Source organism: Macaca nemestrina, chromosome 11 (assembly GCF_043159975.1).
Source record: "Macaca nemestrina isolate mMacNem1 chromosome 11, mMacNem.hap1, whole genome shotgun sequence".
NCBI lineage: Eukaryota > Metazoa > Chordata > Mammalia > Primates > Cercopithecidae > Macaca > Macaca nemestrina.
Window position 1 is genome coordinate 128544672 of NC_092135.1, and position 17764 is coordinate 128562435.

The 17764-nt window shown below is 38.4% G+C and overlaps 1 protein-coding gene across 10 annotated transcripts in view; it reads left to right on the forward strand.

Moving 5' to 3' along the window:
* The window catches only part of LOC105473951 (SP100 nuclear antigen), a 132364-nt gene that overhangs the window by 24903 nt on the left and 89697 nt on the right, over nucleotides 1–17764 (forward strand). For 9 of the 10 annotated variants that reach the window (XM_071073514.1, XM_071073509.1, XM_071073511.1 and 6 more), the window contains 6 exons: nucleotides 7071–7233; nucleotides 8311–8479; nucleotides 10942–11025; nucleotides 13207–13269; nucleotides 13672–13821; nucleotides 14285–14368. In XM_071073514.1, the coding sequence (XP_070929615.1) occupies nucleotides 7072–7233; nucleotides 8311–8479; nucleotides 10942–11025; nucleotides 13207–13269; nucleotides 13672–13821; nucleotides 14285–14368 (712 nt within the window). In that variant the 5' untranslated portion in view covers nucleotide 7071. Of the gene's footprint in view, nucleotides 1–2777; nucleotides 2832–7070; nucleotides 7234–8310; nucleotides 8480–10941; nucleotides 11026–13206; nucleotides 13270–13671; nucleotides 13822–14284; nucleotides 14369–17764 lie in introns of all 10 variants that reach the window. The other variant, XM_071073513.1, reaches the window with a different exon arrangement.

Genomic DNA, 17764 nt, shown 5'->3' on the forward strand with positions numbered 1-17764 from the left:
GTGCCATGGTGATTCGCTGTGTGATTCATTCCATCACACAGGTGTTAAGACCAGCATTCACTAGCTCTTCTTCCTGATTCTCTCCCTCCTCCCAGCCCCCGCCCTCCGACAGACCCAAGTGTGTGTTGTTCCTCCTCATGTGTCCATGTGTTCTCGTCATTTAGCTCCCATTTATAAGTGAGGACATGCAGTCAGCACTATTCACAATAGCAAAGACATGGAGTCAACCTAAATGGCCATCAGTGATAGACTAGAGGAAGAAAATATGGTACATATACACTATGAAATACTATGCAGCTATAAAAAAGGAATGAGATCATGTCCTTTGCAGGGACATGGATGGAGTTGCAGGCTATTATCCTTAGCAAACTAATGCAGGAATATTTTATCCAGTTTTAATGGGGTTCCGGGTTGCAAGTGCACCATACTTACATAATAATTTCAGAATAATGGATGTTTTAAAATTACTACCTTTTTTGTAATTGGAGGCCTTTCATAATCTCTGTTTATTTAGATCTTATTTAATTTTCTTCAATAAGATTTTTATAGTTTTCTTCATATAGGTCTCATACCTTTCAGATGTTTATAAATATATACATTTGTATTTGCTATTGAGTCTGAATGTTTTTTTCAATGTATGTCATTCCAAATAAAAACTATAAGTTTTATATATCTATTTTCTATTCATACTCTCATATGGTTTGGCTGTGTCCCCACCCAAAATCTCATCTTGAATTGTAATCCCCATAATCTCCAGGTGTCAAGGGAGAGACTAGGTGGAGGTAATTGAATCATGGGGCAATTTCGCCCATTCTATTCTCATGATAATGAGTAAGTTCTCATGAGATCTGATGGTATAAGGGGCTCTTCCGCCTTCACCTGGCACTTCTCCTTCCTTTTGCCTTGTGAAGAAGGTGCCTTGTTTCCCCTTCCCCTTCCACCATGATTGTAAGTTTCTTGCGGCCTATCCAACCACACTGAACTAAGTCAATTAAACCTCTTTCCTTTATAAATTACCCAGTCTCGAGCAGTTCTTTATAGCAGTGTGAAAACAGACTAATATATACTCCTCAGTAAATTTTTTTTCTAGTTCTTATGAATTTTATTAGGTCTCTAGGTTTCCTACATATATAATTATAGAACATATTGTACACTATTTTAGTATTTCTATCAATTATTTTATTTTCATATCCTATTGCATTAACTAAAGCTTCTAAAATATGTATATGTGTATACACACACACATATATATGTAAAAGATGGTGGTAATGGTAGACATCCCCATATTGTTTTCTATTTAAATGACTTCACCATTAATGTTTACTAAAACATTTGCTGATTTTAGAGACTTCATGTTGTGTTCGTTTTTATTTCAGAAAGAGTTTTAATTTAAAAAAAAATAGCTGCTAGGACTTATAAAATTCCCTTTTAAACCCATTCGTGAATATTATAGAGACTTTCTAAAGTTGAACTATTTTTTGTTTCATTCAATCTCATTGTCATTAGTTTTCTCTTTCTTCTTGGTTCTAAATAACCTCTAACTACAAGTTTTATTTCATCTTTGATCCAACACAGTGTGCTTTCTTTTGTTTTCTAAAATCTTAAGTAATTTATTTTCTTTATGAAGTCTGTTTCACCTCTAGTGATCATAACTTTTTGAGACTTCTTTTGTGGCTAAGATTATGCTGAATATTGATATATATTTCAAGGATATTGAGAAATATGTGTTCTCCTGTTTTTGTTGTTGTTGTTGTTGTTGTTGTTGTTGTTTGGGACAGAGTCTCGCTGTGTCACCCAGGCTGGAGTACAGAGACGCGATCTCGGCTCACTGCCTCCTCTGCCTCCCAGGTTCAAGCAATTCTCCTGCCTCAGCCTCCCGAGAAGCTGGGATTACAGGCATGCACCACCACGCCTGGCTAATTTTTGTGTTTTTAGTGAGATGGGGTTTCACTATGTTGGTAAGGCTGGTCTCGAACTCCTGACCTCGTGATACGCCCACCTCAGCCTCCTGAAGTGCTGGGAGTACCAGGATGAGGCACCATGCCTAGCAGTGTTCTCTGTTTTTAAGTCATAAGATTAAATATTAAATCATTCTTATTAATTTATCCAGAGCCTGTATACTTTGTCCATTTTTATGTAAAGAGTCAAAAACCGGAGGTGAATTGTTTTTCAATGTCTGTAAAACATTTGTCTCATGACTTGTTTCTTGAATTTTGATTTGACGTTAAATGGGAACAGTCTTGCTTTTTGTTTTATTGACAATTGCATACCATAACTTGCTGATTTTCGATTTTGACATTTTTTGTGTCATTTTGTCCTAGTTGTGTCCTTAGTTGGATTCTCTTCGATTCCAATCAACATTGATATCATCAATATTGATGATTCTTTTTCAATATTATTAATATTGCCTTTCAATATCATTTTTCCTTTACATTCTGTTTAAATAATTTTTCATACTTTTTCCATTTTATCTTTATTTTATTTCAATAGTTTTTGGGGAGAACAGGTGGTTTTGGTTACATGGATAAATTCATTAGTGGTGATTTCTGAGATTTTGGTGCATCCATCACCCAAGCAGTGTACACTGAACTCAGTGTGTATTCTTTTCTCTCTCACTCCCCTCCCACCCTTTCTTCTGAATCCCCAAAGTCCATTATCTCATTCTTATGCCTTTGCATTCTCATAGCTTAGCTCCCACTGATAAGTGAGAAGATAATGATTCTTGGTTCCATTCCTAAGTTACTTCACTTAGAATAATGGTCTCCAACTCCATCCAGGATGCTGAGAACGCCGTTATTGCATTCCTTTTTATGACTGAGGAGTACTCCATGGTATGTATGTATATATGTGATATATATATATATATTTATATATAACATTTTCTTTATCCATTCATTGGTTGGTGGGCATTTAGACTTGTTCCACATTTTCTCAATTGCTAATTGTGCTGCTATAAACATGTGTGTACGAATGTCTTTTTCATATCATGACTTATTTTCCTCTAGGTAGAGACCCAGTAGTGGGATTGGGATCAAATGGATCCCCATTGGATCAAATGATAGTTCTTTAAGGAATCTTCATACTGTTTTCCATAGCAGTTGCAATAGTTTACATTCCCACCTGCAGTGTAAAGTGTTCCCTTTTCGCCACATCCACACCAACATCCATCATGTTTTTATTTTTTAATTATGTTTTTTCTTGCAGGAGTAAGGTGGTATCGCATTGTGGTTTTGACTTGCATTTCCCTGATAATTAGTGATGTTGAGAATTTTTTCATGTATTTCTTGGCCATTTGCATATCTTCTTTTGAGAATTGTCTATTCATATCCTTTGCCCATTTTTTGATAAGATTATCTGAATTTTTTTCTTGCTGATTTGTTTAAGTTATTTATAGATTCTGGAATTTTTGCTTAGTCTTACTTTGGCAATGTGGGCCCTTTTTTGATTCTATATGAATTTTAGGGTTCTTTTTCTAGTTCTGAGAATAATGATGGTGATATTTTGATGGGAATTCCATTGAATCTGTAGATTGCTTTTGGGCAGTATGATCATTTTCACAATATTGATTCTACCCATCCATGAGCATGGAATGTGTTTCCATTTGTTTGTGTCATCTGTGATTTCTTTCAGCAGTGTTTTGTAGTTCTCCTCACAGAGATCTTTCACCTCCTTGGTTAGGTATATCCTAAGGTGTTTTGTTTTTTTGTCGTTGATGTTGTTGTTGTTGTTTTGCTTTTTTTTTTTTTTTTTTTTTGCAGCTGTTGTAAAAGGGATTTGATTTTATTTTCAGCTTGATCATTGTTGGTGTATAGCAGTGCTACTGATGATTTTGTATCCTGAAACTTTACTAAATTCATTTATCAGATCTATATCCTAGGATACAATCATATCATTGGTGAACAGTGACAGTTTGACTTCCTTTTTACCGATTAGGATGCCCTTTATTTCTTTCTTTTGTCTGACTGCTTGGGCTAGGACTTTCTGTTTTATCTTTTACAACTCATTGTTTTCCTTGTTTTATCTCTCTAAAAATGCAAACTATGTCTGCTTTTTATTTTTATTTTCAGTGTTACATAAAGTTTTATAAGGTCTGATTTCACTCAATCAGTAGTTATTTTCAAATCTTTTAGAAAGGAAAGAAGGAAGGAAGGAAAGAAGGAAGCAGGAATATGTATAAAGGTATAGCAAACATCACACTTAATGGTGCTGCTAAGTGCTTCGTCCCTGAAATTGGAAATAAGGCAAGGAAGTCCACTCTCACCACTTCTCTTCAACATTGTATTCAAACTCCTAACCAGTGAAATAAGACCGAAAAAAGAAAATAATTGTTTGGGAAGAAACAGTAAATCAGTCTATTTGTTGATGATATAGATATTTTCTTTAAAATACAAAGGAAATCTATAAATAATTTACTAGAAATAATACATGAATTTAGTAATGCCATAAATTCATGGTTAATACATTTCAAACCAATTATATTTTCATATAACAGTAAAAGAGAAATTTGAAAAGCATTAGCATTTAAAGTGACACTGAAACAATAAAATAACTAGGAATAAATTTATTATTTTATAAATTTAATTAAATTTAATTTTTTATTTCAATAGGTTTTTGGAGAAGAATACATTTAATGAAAGATGTACATGACTTCTAAAAACTATGAGCACTGTTGGGTAAAATTAAAGACATCTAAGTAAATGGAGAGATATACAATGTTAACAGATTGGAAGCTCAATATTGTTGTCAGCTTCCTCAAATTGATCTGTAGCTTCAATTCAAATCCAAAAAAAATCCTTAAGTGTTTTCTTGTAGAAATTGACAAATTGATTTGAGAAGATATGTACAAAAGCAAAGAATCTAGAAAATCCAAGACAATCTTTTCTAATTGACTTCAAGACTTTTGTTAAGCCATGATATTTAAGGCAAATTCTTATCAGCATAAGGGTAGACAAATATATCAATGGTATAGCATGGAAAGTACATATATAAACCCATGCTTATATTGTAAATTGTTTTTTGAATATTTTCATGACCTTTGAGTAGGCAAGTATTTCTTAGATAGTACACTAAAGTCATTAATCATAAAAGAAAAAATAACAAATTGGACTTTGTCAAAATTAGATTTCTTCCCATCAAAAGACATGATTAAGAAAATGAAAGAGAAGCTACAGACTGGGTGAAAATATTCACAATATATACATCAGACAAAACACTTCTATCCGTAATATATTTTAAAAACTCCTACCCATCAGTAAGTAAAACTGAATAATGTAAATGAGCCAAAGACTTGAACAGACACTTTACAAAAAAAAAAAAAATTGCCAATTAGCACATGAAAATGTGCTTGACATCATTTTATCATTAAAGAAATACGAATTAAAACTAAAATGAGATATCACATCACAAACACTGGAATGGCTAAAACTAGAAAGGCTCTCTGTTAGTCTTTGAAAAACAGTTTGGCAGGTTCTAAAATGATTAACAGTACTCTTACACAATGACCCAGCAATTCCACTCCTACATATTTACCCAAGAGAAGTGAAAACATCTTGCCACGAAAAGACTTGTACAAGAGCAGCAATTTTATTTCTAGTAGTCTCAAAATGGAATCAACTCCGATGACCATGAACTGAAAATTGAATAAGCAGATTGTGATAGATTCACACAATAGAATACCACTCAACAACAAAAATGAACAAACTACTGTTCAACATCAACACAAATGATAAGCAAAAGAAGGCAGACACAAAAGCATATATATCTTTTATTCCATTTGTACGAAATCCAGTAGCAGGCAGTATCAACATATGATGGAAAAAATGACAGCATTGGTTGCCCCTGAAAGGCTACCTGGCTGCATGTGGTCAGCATGTGGGTTGACAGGCGGGGCATACACTGTTCTGTTCATTTCTCAAATAACACATCAGTTTTTGGCTCTGTGTCTCCCTTCAAATCTCCATTGTTTCTTACAAATTCTGTAGGGCACCATGATTCCTAAACTCTGAAAGCATCCATCCCCTACCTACTATTGCAACTAGCACTTTTCTGACCACTTTTCACCTTCAAGATTTTATTTGAAATCTCTTATCTGCTTATTGTTCTCCGCCATTCTTTTTGTCATTGTGAATCTAATTCCTTTGTTATTATTTTAGTGATCTTTAACCAGAAACTTTTTTTTTACAGAAATTCAAAACAAAAATGTAACATTATTGTTTCCTGCCTCATGTTAGATACTGGAAAGTGCCAGTAATTCTCTTCTGGTTGGGAAGGAAGGGCTCATAAGTTTTCATAATATTAAGGAATACTGAGACGTTGACTAAAACATTATCAGAGCAATAAAGTAATCAACTAAGAACTAGAATTAGAGATTCAACTTTAAAATTACTTTCACAGGAAACAACAGCAATTTCTGAAATTCAGATGCCTAAAATTGTTCACCATATATAACAATAATACAGATATATTTATATTAACAGAAAGTAGAATCAGACATTCTAGGAGATATCATTGATATTCTCATGAAATTCTCAATAATGTGGTATCATTATTATTATTAAACTGCATTGTATTATTAATAAATTAATGATATGATACAGGATTATATTTCTTAACAGCTACAGATTAGACAAGGACATCTTATTTTTATCTTTCTCAGGTTTGTTTTCTCTCAGTTGTTAATTAAGATGCATATTCAAGGTTAGATTTTATTTTTATTCCATTGTTTTTCATTTCTCTGTGGATGACCTGCTTATTCCATCTAGATTCTGTAGGAATTTAATTTTTATTTCAAAAATATTTCATATATGGTTAGGTGAAGGTATCTTTACAATGGCTTTGTTCAGTTTAGGCAGAACTTTTTCAGTCCTCTATATTAGTTTTTCACAACCTCCATTTCTTCTATTACATCTTTTTTGTTGCTTAAATTCCATTTATTCTGGCCTCTACTGAGTATCACCTATTTTATATGTGTTCGTTCTTTGTAGCTTGTCCTTTATATGTAAAGTCTTACAATCTCCACAAACATCTCAGAATCTTGACGACCATTTTCACATGGTGTCCTTTTTCCCTAGGATGTTCACAGAAGACCAGGATGTAGATGAGGGACTTCTCTGTGACGCTGTATTCAAGCACTTCAAAAGACATAAGGTGGAGATTTCAAATGCAATAAAAAAGACATTTCCATTCCTTGAGGGCCTCCGTGACCGTGAACTCATCACAAATAAAATGTTTGATGTGAGTAAAGTTTATTATGTCACAATCTGGTAAGCCAGCCCCAAAGTAAGTTATGCTTTGATATCCTAGACCAAAACTTCAGGGTACAACTTGCTAACTGACAGGTTTCCTATGAGTGGGGAACTTTTTCAAGTATTTCTGTAAGTGTTCCTGTAAAGTAGAAAAGGAGGGGAGAAGCAGAGGTCACCGGAGATGGTGCTGCTTCCAGCTGAGGGAATGGTGTTCCATGGTGCCCTCTGGAGTTGGAGTGAATGGTACTGGAGAAACTGGAATAGAAACAGGTGTTCTCCATAAATGTACAGTGTTTTGTAGAATTCATACACTATAACATAAACTAGAACTTAAAAATAATTTTAATGAACTGATTTACTTGAAATAGCAATTGGCACCGCATTTTCTTCCAGTTAACATCAATTTAAAATACCTAGATCTGAGAACATTAAAACTCACAGGGAATTGGTGTCCAGAGAGGACAAATTTGGAGGTAAATGCTTGTTATTCTTTCTCCAACACATGTGTTTTCTTTTTCTTTCCTTTTTTTGTGCATTTCTGGAGTCTTGGACTATGGGTAAATTCCACCCATAGGCCCTGTTGGAGATACAGAGCAGCGAGTCATCTCCGGCTATGAATGTGCTTCCTCTGTGGCCAAGTTCACAGCAAGGGGAGAATGGTCGCCTGGTTTCCTTGAGCCCTTCAGGCCAAATCAGTCTTGGGGGAAGAGCAGGGGTTGTCCAGCCAACAAAACAGCCATTCATCAATTGCCTGCTACGTCTATCCCAAAAACATGTGGATCAGGCTGTTAAAGGACTTTGAGGCCACTTTTATCCTTCCAAGTTGCCCCTTTTTGCATCTAATGTAAATGAGGGTGAGGCAATCAGGCTCATCAGTGGGTATTTTTAAGGAGAAGGGATTTACTTCTTTCATTACTGGCTATACCAATAAGTAAAAATTATAGAACTTCACATGAAAATACTTATGTAGAGAAATTAGAATACAGTAACCATAGAATTCCTTTCTAGAGCTCTTCTGTAACTTGGAAGTCTGTATTTATATTTTCTCTATTCAATATTTTTTAAGGATTCTCAAGATTCTTGTAGAAACCTGGTCCCTGTACAGAGAGTAGTGTACAATGTTCTCAGTGAACTGGAGAAGATGTTTAGCCTGCCAGTTCTGGAAGCACTGTTCAGCGAGGTCAACCTGCAGGAATACCCCGATTTAATTCACATTTATGAAAGCTTCAAAAATGGTAATTAGATTTATTATCTACCTTTTGATTTCCAGGGTCGATTTTTTTCAATAAGTGTATACTGAGCTCCTACCATGTGTGACACATTTTGTTGGGCAGTGGGGATAGAGTAGTTAACAAAATAGACATGTCATGAGTCTTCTCAAAGCTCATGGCCTATGGTCATGGTAAAACAAGCACCTGGATGTCGGCTTCACTGGCAACTTGGACTCACAGGACAACCAGAGCAACACTGGCATCAGATTTACTTAGAAGAGCATAGAGTAAGAAACAGAATCCCAACAGGGCAGCTTCTTCTCTTCAGTGGGAGCCCTTGCAGTGGTCTACATAGCAGTCCACCAAATTGACTACTACCTGCCCTGAGTGACAACTTAGCTGTGGGTGCAGGATCCACCTTGGCTCAGCACCACATGCCTATGGGAGTGTATGTCTCTTGTAACAACTCCATAGTAACAGCTTTCAGGACCCCATATGGGCAAGCTGAGTTACAGGAGCAAACTGAGTTACAAGAGTTATCAATTGAAGGAAGACCACAACTATGGCTTCCCCACAGGTATTTGTTGTCCATACATAGTCCCAGTCAACCAGTCATGGGTCATTTCTAACCTCTGTTTGCCTAGTAACACTGCAAAAAAAGGCTATCTTTATTAGGTTTTCAGAATATGAACAAGAAAGTTAACCCTGGGTCAAGTTTGCCTTCAGTGAAGTAGAAGTGGTTTTGCTAACCCTTTATCCACAAGGGATGAAACAAAGATTAATTAAGCAATGACAAAACCAATTACTCTGCCAGGGACTATTTTTGGTGCTATACCAAACTAAAGGTTTCATTCTTGACCTTTTTCCTAAGAATGCGTAATTTATACTGTTAAAATGGTACACATTAAAGACATCCTACAATTTTTTTACTTGCCTGGAAAACTTTTTATTCCCACACAGTTTGATCTCAATCCAGTTCTCCAAATAAGAGATAGAGACATCACAAGAGAAACTGGCACATGCCCTGAAGAGGGTGGATGCTATGGGAACTGGAATAAAAGTTTGAAAGCATGTCTGCAAAACAGGACAAATTAGATTTGGCTAAATCTGAGAGTGAGAAGCAACATAGGAGCTGACTTAGATCAACTGGAGGAAGATATTGAATGGTCTGGAATTTAAAGCTAAGGAATTTGAAGTTTACTTACTAGGCAATCAAGAAATACTACAGGTTTATGAACAAGGAAAGAAATTTAAGCAGTAGTTGCATATGGCTTATTGATTTGTATCAATACTAACCTTATCTAGATTAATAATAAAATAATTTCTATAGCAAATATTCAAGTCAGAAAAGGAATAAAAGGAAATCAAATACCTGGGCACAAATTTCAAGTCAATGTTTGTAACCAGGATGGTCCAGGCTGTGGGGATGGAAGGGAATGGTGCTATCTTTACTGCCCACATTCTCAGGGGCTCTGTTCCTCTCCATGGACTGCGGGGATCCCCCTTCCTAGCTCCAGTGCCCTCAACTCATGTCTTAGTTTCTGGCTCTCCTGGTGCTTGGGTGACCTGCCCTGAGGATCACTGTCACTGACCTGAGACAGCACCACACACCACCCCGTCCAGCACAGCAGCCCACCCACCCTCAGGGAGATGCTGCTGACTCTCGGACCCTGAAGTTCACACAAGCTGCCCCTGTGTCCTCTGTTATGTTTATTTGAGAACTGTTCATCCTCCCTGACCCAATTAAGACAACGTTCTCCTGTTTTCTAGCCTCATCTTTACAGATATTGAGGTTTTCTCACTTTTTTTCTATTTATGTTTTTTTGAGACAGAGTTTCAATTTGTTGTTGCCCAGGCTGGAGTGTAGTGGCATAATCTCGGCTCACTGCAGCCCCAACTTCCTGGGCTCTAGTGTTCCTCCCATCTCAGCCTCTTGAGTAGCTGGGACCACAGGTGTGCAATACCACATCCAGCTAATTTTGTTTTTTTTTTTTTTTTCAGATATGAGGTCTAGCTATGTGGCCCAGGCTGGTCTCAAAATCCTGGGCTCAAGCAATCCTCCTGCCTTGGCCTCCCAAAGTGTTGTGATTACAGGTGTGAGCCACTGCACCTGGCTGATTATAAAAAAATGGAATCTTTCTAGGACTTGAGACCTTCTCCCCAGGAAATTCCCCAGTTTCTTCCTTACACTTGATATATGCCTACCCTGCCATCTGACAATTTTGAGGGTAACATAGCTCACAATGTTTCCATTACTCCTTTATCCTTAAATCTTGAGTGTCTCCTTTCTGTGTAGGACAATAAAGCCTTCATTGTTGGGGTCTTCTCTTCTCTGTCCCAAGGGATAACAGGAGAACTTTAGGTCATGAGGAACCCTCTGAGCTCTGAGTCACCCAAGGATTGGAAATTCCTAAAAGCATGATTTCCAGACATTGTCCCTGGTCCCTGTAGATCTCTAATTGCGTCTTCTTTCTCCCGCTCTTCAGTAATCCAAGACAAATTGCCTCTCCGAGAAAGTGATGGAGAAGAGAGGGAGGAGAGGCCTGGCATCCAACTAAGTCTTGAACAAGGTAAAAATGACAGAATAAAAACTATCTCTAAGAGACGTTAGGGATCCAAGGTTCTGAGTGGAGATTGTGAATCAGGGAAGACATACGGAAGGACAATGGAGAAGTCAAGGAGGGGGTTATATGAGCTCCTAACCAGATGCAGGGTTCTGGAGAAGTGGCCATGACAAGACATAGTTGGCTCAATAACCATAAGGGAATCAGAGCCAAGTGTGTCACTAGGCCAGATTTACAGATGCCAGCTACCTAGAAGTCATTGTGATTTAGAAAGTTCCCTGTAGGGGATCTGTGTGAAGTTGTGAAGGGTTAAGAACCACAGCCCATGGTCCATGGTCAACATCAAAAAGGAGACCCTTGGAGAAAGAAAGGCTCCTGTTTTACCTGTACTGTCATATTCACAACACTTCTGACACCAAACATGTCGGTGGTCTCCCCACACCAATCAGTTCTCCAATTCTCTGCAGATACCACCTGATATCTTATAATTTAATTGAATTCTGCCACTAATTGCCCAGACTTGGCACAGACTCCACAGGTTAATAGCTCATTCCCATAAGAATGCCCCCCACTTCAGATGCCAGTTGCAAGTCTCAGGTTGTGGCCTGTGCTTCCGACCAACTTCCTGTAAATTGGAGGTTCCCACACGCCCTTCATTGGCTTCGATACTTTCCTAGTAGATCACACAGAGCGCATGGAAATGTCTGACATTTATTATAAAGGATACAACTCAAGAACAGCCAAGTGGAAGAAATGCATAGGGCAAAGCGTGGGGAAAGGCACAGAGCTTCTGCCCTCTCTGGGACACGACTCTCCTGGCACTTCCATGTGTTTGCCAACCCAGAAGATTTCTGAACCCAGTCACTTAGGGTTCTTTATGGACATTCCATTATACAGTCTGAATTGATTAAATCATTGCTACCTGATTATTAAGTTAACCTCCATTCCTCCTCTCCCCTCCCTGGAGGTCAAGAGGTGGAGCTGAAAGTTTCAACCGTCTAATCTCATGTTCAGCTCCCCTGGCAACCACCCCCCAATCCTTAGGGGCTTTCCAAAAGTTACCTCATTAACATGAACCCAGATGTGGTCGAAAGGGGCTTGTTGTGAATAACAGAAAGTGCTCTTTTCACTTGTCATGACTTAGGATGCTTCAAGGGTTTTGGAAGCTCTGACCAGGAGCAGGGAATGAAGACTGAAATGTATATTTCTTATGATATCACGGGGGCTACTTGGAGGTGGCAGAATAGGGGAAAAATTTAAATGTGAGGATGTTGTTTAAGAGCAGGAACATTCAAAGAGAAAGGCGGTCTTGTAGAGAGACTCAGAAAGGAAGTGGTGCACATGGAAGAGGGTGTAGATACCTAGAGGACGAAAGAAGGGAAATGAAACTGTAAAAAGGGGTAAAAGACAACAAAAATCACCGTGCCATTAACAGCTCACCTTGATTGAACATCTACTCTGTGGCAGTTGGTTTAATGCTCATGACAGCCATTGGAGATTAATATTACTTATATGCCTATTTTGCAGATAAGGTAACTGAAATTCAGAGATACCACAAATGGAGTTTACCTAGGGTCAGATGAACAAGGAAAAACCCAGGTGTTCTACCCCAGAGCCTGCATTCCTAACTCTGTGCTATCCAGGGAATCTAGAAAAAATAAACACAGAAAAATGAGGAAATGTTTGCAGACAAAAAGATCCAGAAAAAAAGAATACCAAGAGCTGGAGGAAGCAGAGGCTACTCAGACACTGAGTCCTCATGGAAAAGCCAGTGAGAAAGCATAAACAGATGTGGAGAGGGAGGGTGTTGCGTAAAAGTGGGTGGGCATGAGGCAACCAGGACTTCGAAGAAACTGAGCTAAGGGCCCCGGGCAGGGTAGCTCTGGGGACAAAGGCAGGATCACTCTGCCATAGTCAGTTACTGGAGTGTATCACAGAGGACACTCAGCAGGGTTGTCTGGTCAAGGCCCCTGTCAGCCAGGGGTGCAGCTGACCCAGTCCCCTACTCTCGAGGCTGGAGTCTGACTTCAATAATTAGGTGGCATCTGCCAGCTCCAGATGGCCTGTGCACTGAGACTTAGAAGGGGTCTTTAACTCCTACATTACAGAGACCAAAAAGGGATTAAAAGAGAATGGCAAGATCCATACCTCAATTTCTGAAATAAACTTCTAATTTCTTCCTGCCAGGAACTGGTGAAAACTCTTTTCAAAGCCTGACTTGGCCCCGTTGGGATTCCCCATCTCATGATGGTTTGTTCCTGTTTACTACTCTTTGAGCCTCTGCTATCCTTGTCCCATTCTGAAACGTGCTGTGGGGTTGCCTCTTTGTGTTAATGATTGCCCAGAATTTTCAGTTTTTACATCTACAGTTTTTCCATTTCTGGGATTTAAGTAACAAGTCCTTATCTTGCCTAGGAGGGTCTCTTCCTCCCACACCCCTTAAGCACACTTGCTGCTTGTTCCTGCTGCCGCTGAGCCTGGCCGTTTTACCCGTGTGCCTGCTTCACCATTTTCTGCCTGCATCTGCTTGAGTCTGGCTGTTGCTTGGTGCCTTGATCTTACGTCCATCAGTGGCCCATGCTGTAGTGGTTGGAAGGGAGTGACGGGCAGCAGGGGGCAAATAAAATATCTGTGAATCAAACCATGGTTTAGGTACAACCCCACCTGAAAATGGACTCTCAGAGCACCCCTGTGAAACAGAAGAGATAAATGCAGACAGAAAAGATACAACCAGTGACAAAAATGGTTCGCTAGGAAGCCAACAAACAAATGAACAAAGTGCCCAAAAGACTGAGCCAACAGGTAAGACTGACTGGGTTCACGTGAATGGGGACGAGCCAAGGGGCCCTGGCTGGTGGCAGAGGAAGAGTCTAATGCACAATGCAAGGAGATACCTGTTTAACAAGCAGGGGAAAATCACACAGACACAGAAGGGGCCTGATATACGGATGAGCCTGATACACTGACATACTGATGACAAAGACCTGGAGGAAGAAAGCTAGAAGCAAAAAACTGAGAGAGAAAGGGGAAGATTTGCAGAGTCTCACCAAAGAAGAGAGACAGAAACAAGAGGCAAAAGGAGAAAGTAGAGAGAGATTGGCCAGGAATCAATAAAGCACAAACACCTTCATGCAGCAGTATATGCAGACAGGGGTATAGGTAGAAACAGGAGAAGAAAGGAGAAGCAAGGTGAGGTCTAACCAAATGGAAATAGGACAGAGCAAGGCTCCACTAGATTCTCAGCTGTGATCTCATTTATCTCCAGAATCCTGTGAACAAGTCGCTGTCCAAGTGAGTAATGGGGATGCTGGAAGGGAGACGCCCTGCCCATTGCCCTGTGATGAAGAAGGTAATTATTGCTTACCTTGCCTATTTTCTTTCCTTTCTTATTCAGACGCTATACGTTTGTTGGTTGGTTGGTTGGTTGTTGTTTTACCATTGTAACCACTTTTTAAAATTAAAAACTGGCCGGGCGCGGTGGCTCAAGCCTGTAATCCCAGCACTTTGGGAGGCCGAGACGGGCGGATCACGAGGTCAGGAGATCGAGACCATCCTGGGTAACACAGTGAAACCCCGTCTCTACTAAAAATACAAAAACTTAGCCGGGCGAGGTGGCAGGCGCCTGTAGTCCCAGCTACTCAGGAGGCTGAGGCAGGAGAATGGCGTGAACCCGGGAGGCGGAGCTTGCAGTGAGCTGAGATCCGGCCACTGCACTCCAGCCTGGGTGACAGAGTGAGACTCCGTCTCAAAAAAAAAAAAAATAAAATTAAATTAAATTAAATTAAAAACTGGATGTATTTAGCATTACATGTTGTTTTGAAATATGTACACATTGTGAAAAGGCTAACTAGTTAATTAGCATAAATAATTAGCATAGATAATTACCGTATGTCTAATTAGCATAAATATTACCTCAGGTACTTATCGTTTTTGTGGTGATAATGCAAAATCTATTCTCTCAGTAATTTTTAAGAATACAATACGTTATTAACTATATTAATCGTGTTGTATAATAGATCTCTTAATGTATTTCTCCTATCTAACTGAAATTTTGTATCCCCGGACTAACATCTCCCCAGTCCTCATCCTCGTATCCCCAGCCTCTGTTACCACCGTATACTCTCAACTTCTATAAATTCAACTTTATTACACTCTACATATAAGTGAGATGTCATACATGTCTTTCTGTGCCTGTCTTATTTGACATAACGTAATATCCTCCAGGTTCGTGGTGGTTGTTACAAATAACAGGATTTCTTCCTTTTCAAAGGCTAGATAGTATTTCAGTGTATAGATGTATTTCATTGTGTATATATTTTCTTTATCCATTCACCCATTGACAGATACTTAGGTTGTTACAGATACTATATCTTGGCTATTGTGAATACTGCTGCAATAAACATGGGAGTGCAGATCTCTCTTCCGTATACAGATGGCCCCTGATTTATGATGGTTAGACTTACGATTTTCAACTTTACAATGGGTTTATTAAAGTATTGAATGCATTTTTGACTTATGATATGTTCAGTGTATGGTAGGTTTATGGAAATGTGGTCCCATCGTAACTCTAGGAGCATCTGTACTGATTTCATATCCCTCGAATATATATTCAGTGGTGGAATTCATGGATTGTATGGGTAGTTCTACTTTTTATTTATTTGAGGACACTCCATATTGTTTTTCTTAGTGATCGTAGCAATTTACATTCCCAGCAACAGTGTACAAAGGTTCCCTTTTCTGCACATCCCCACCAATGTTTGTTATCTTTAGTGTTTTTTATAATAGCCATCCTAACCAGTATGTGGTGATGTTCATTGTGGTTTTAATTTGCATTTTCTTGATGATTTCAAAGGCAGGGCATTTTTTCACCTATCTGTTAGTCATTTGCTTGTGTTCCCTTAAGAAATGTTTATTCAGGTCCTTTGCCCATTTAAAAATCTGTTTGTTTGTTTTTAATATTGAGTTGTTTGAGCTCCTTAAGTATTTTGGATAATAACCTTTATCAGATACATGGTTTGCAAGTATTTTCTCCCATTCTGTAGGTTGTCTCTTCACTCTGTTGATTGTTTCCTTGCCTATGCAGAAGCTTTTTAGTTTGATGTAATCCCAGTCCTTTTTGCTTTTGTGATTGTGCTTCTGGTGTTATACCCAAAAAATACTTGCTCAGACCAATGTCGTGAAGCTTTTCCTCTGTATTTTCTTCTAGTAGTTTTACAACCTTGGTTATTAAATTTCAGTATTAAGTCCATTTTGAGTTAATTTTTTAATATGGCATGAGATGGGGTCAATTTTAATTCTTCTGCATGTGGATATCCAGTTGTCCCAACACCATTTATTAAAGAGAAAGATGTCCTTTACCCATTGCATATTCTTGGCACCTTTGTTGAAAATCAATTGACCATAAATGCATGGATCCAAACTCTCTATTTTGTTCCATTTTTCTACGTGTCTATTTTATGCAAGCACCATGCTCTTTTGATTAATATAGCTTTGTTGTGTATATTGAATCAGGTAGTGTGATGCTTTCTGCTTTGTTCTTTTTGTTTAAAATTGCTTTGGCTAGTTGGAGTCTTTTGTGCTTCCACACAAATTTTTAAATTGTGTTTCTATGTCAAAAAATGCCATTTGGATTTTATTTATTTATTTATTTTTTTGAGACAGAGTTTTGCTCTTGTTGCCCAGGCTGGAGTGTAATGGCACAGTCTCAACTCACTGCAACCTCCACTTCACGGATTCAAGTGATTATCCTGCCTCAGCCTCCAGAGTAGCTGGGATTACAGGCATACGCCACCATGCCCAGCTAATTTTTTGTATTTAGTAGAGACAAGGTTTCATCATGTTGGTCGGGCTGGTCTTGAACTCCTGACTTCAGGCAATCCTCCCATCTGAAACTCCTAGGTGCTGGGATTACAGGCATGAGCCACTGCACCCGGCCGCCATTGGAATTTTTATAGGGATTGCACTGATTCTTTAGAGGACTTTGAGTAGTCTGGACATTTTAACAATATTAATTCCTCCAATCCATGAACATGGGGTATCTTTTCATTTCTTTGTTCTTCAGTTTCTTTCATCAATGTCTTAGATTTTTCATTGTACACATATTTCACCTCCTTAGTTAAATTTCTTCTTAAGTATTTTGTTGTAGTTATTATAAATTGGATTGTTTTCTTGATATCTTTTTCAGAGTTTATTGTTAGTGCATAGAAATGCAACTGATTTTTGTATGCTGTATTTATATCCTACCACTTTACTGAATTTGTTTATTAGTTCTAGCAGTTTTTTTGGTGGAGTCTTCGGGCGGGATTTTCTATAGATAAGATCAGGTCATCTGCAAATAAGGACAATTTAAAACTTCTTCCTTTCCAATTTGAATGGCTTTTATTTCTTTTGCCTGCCTAATTGTTCTGGCTAGGACTTGCAGTAACATGTTGAATAGCAGTGAGAATGGGCAATCTGTATTAGTCCATTCTCACACTGCTAATAAAGACATACCAAAGACTGGATAATTTATAAAGGAAAGAGGTTTAATTGACTGATAGTTCAGCATGGCTGGAGAGGCCTCAGGATCTTACAATCATGGCAGAAAAGGGGAAGCAAACACGTCCTTCTTTACATGGCAGCAGCAAGGAGAAGTGCAGTGCAAAGAGGGGACAAGTTCCTTATAAAACCATCAGATCTTGTGAGAACTCACTCAAGAACAGCATTGAAGTAACTGCCCCCATGACTCAATTACCTCCCACTAAGT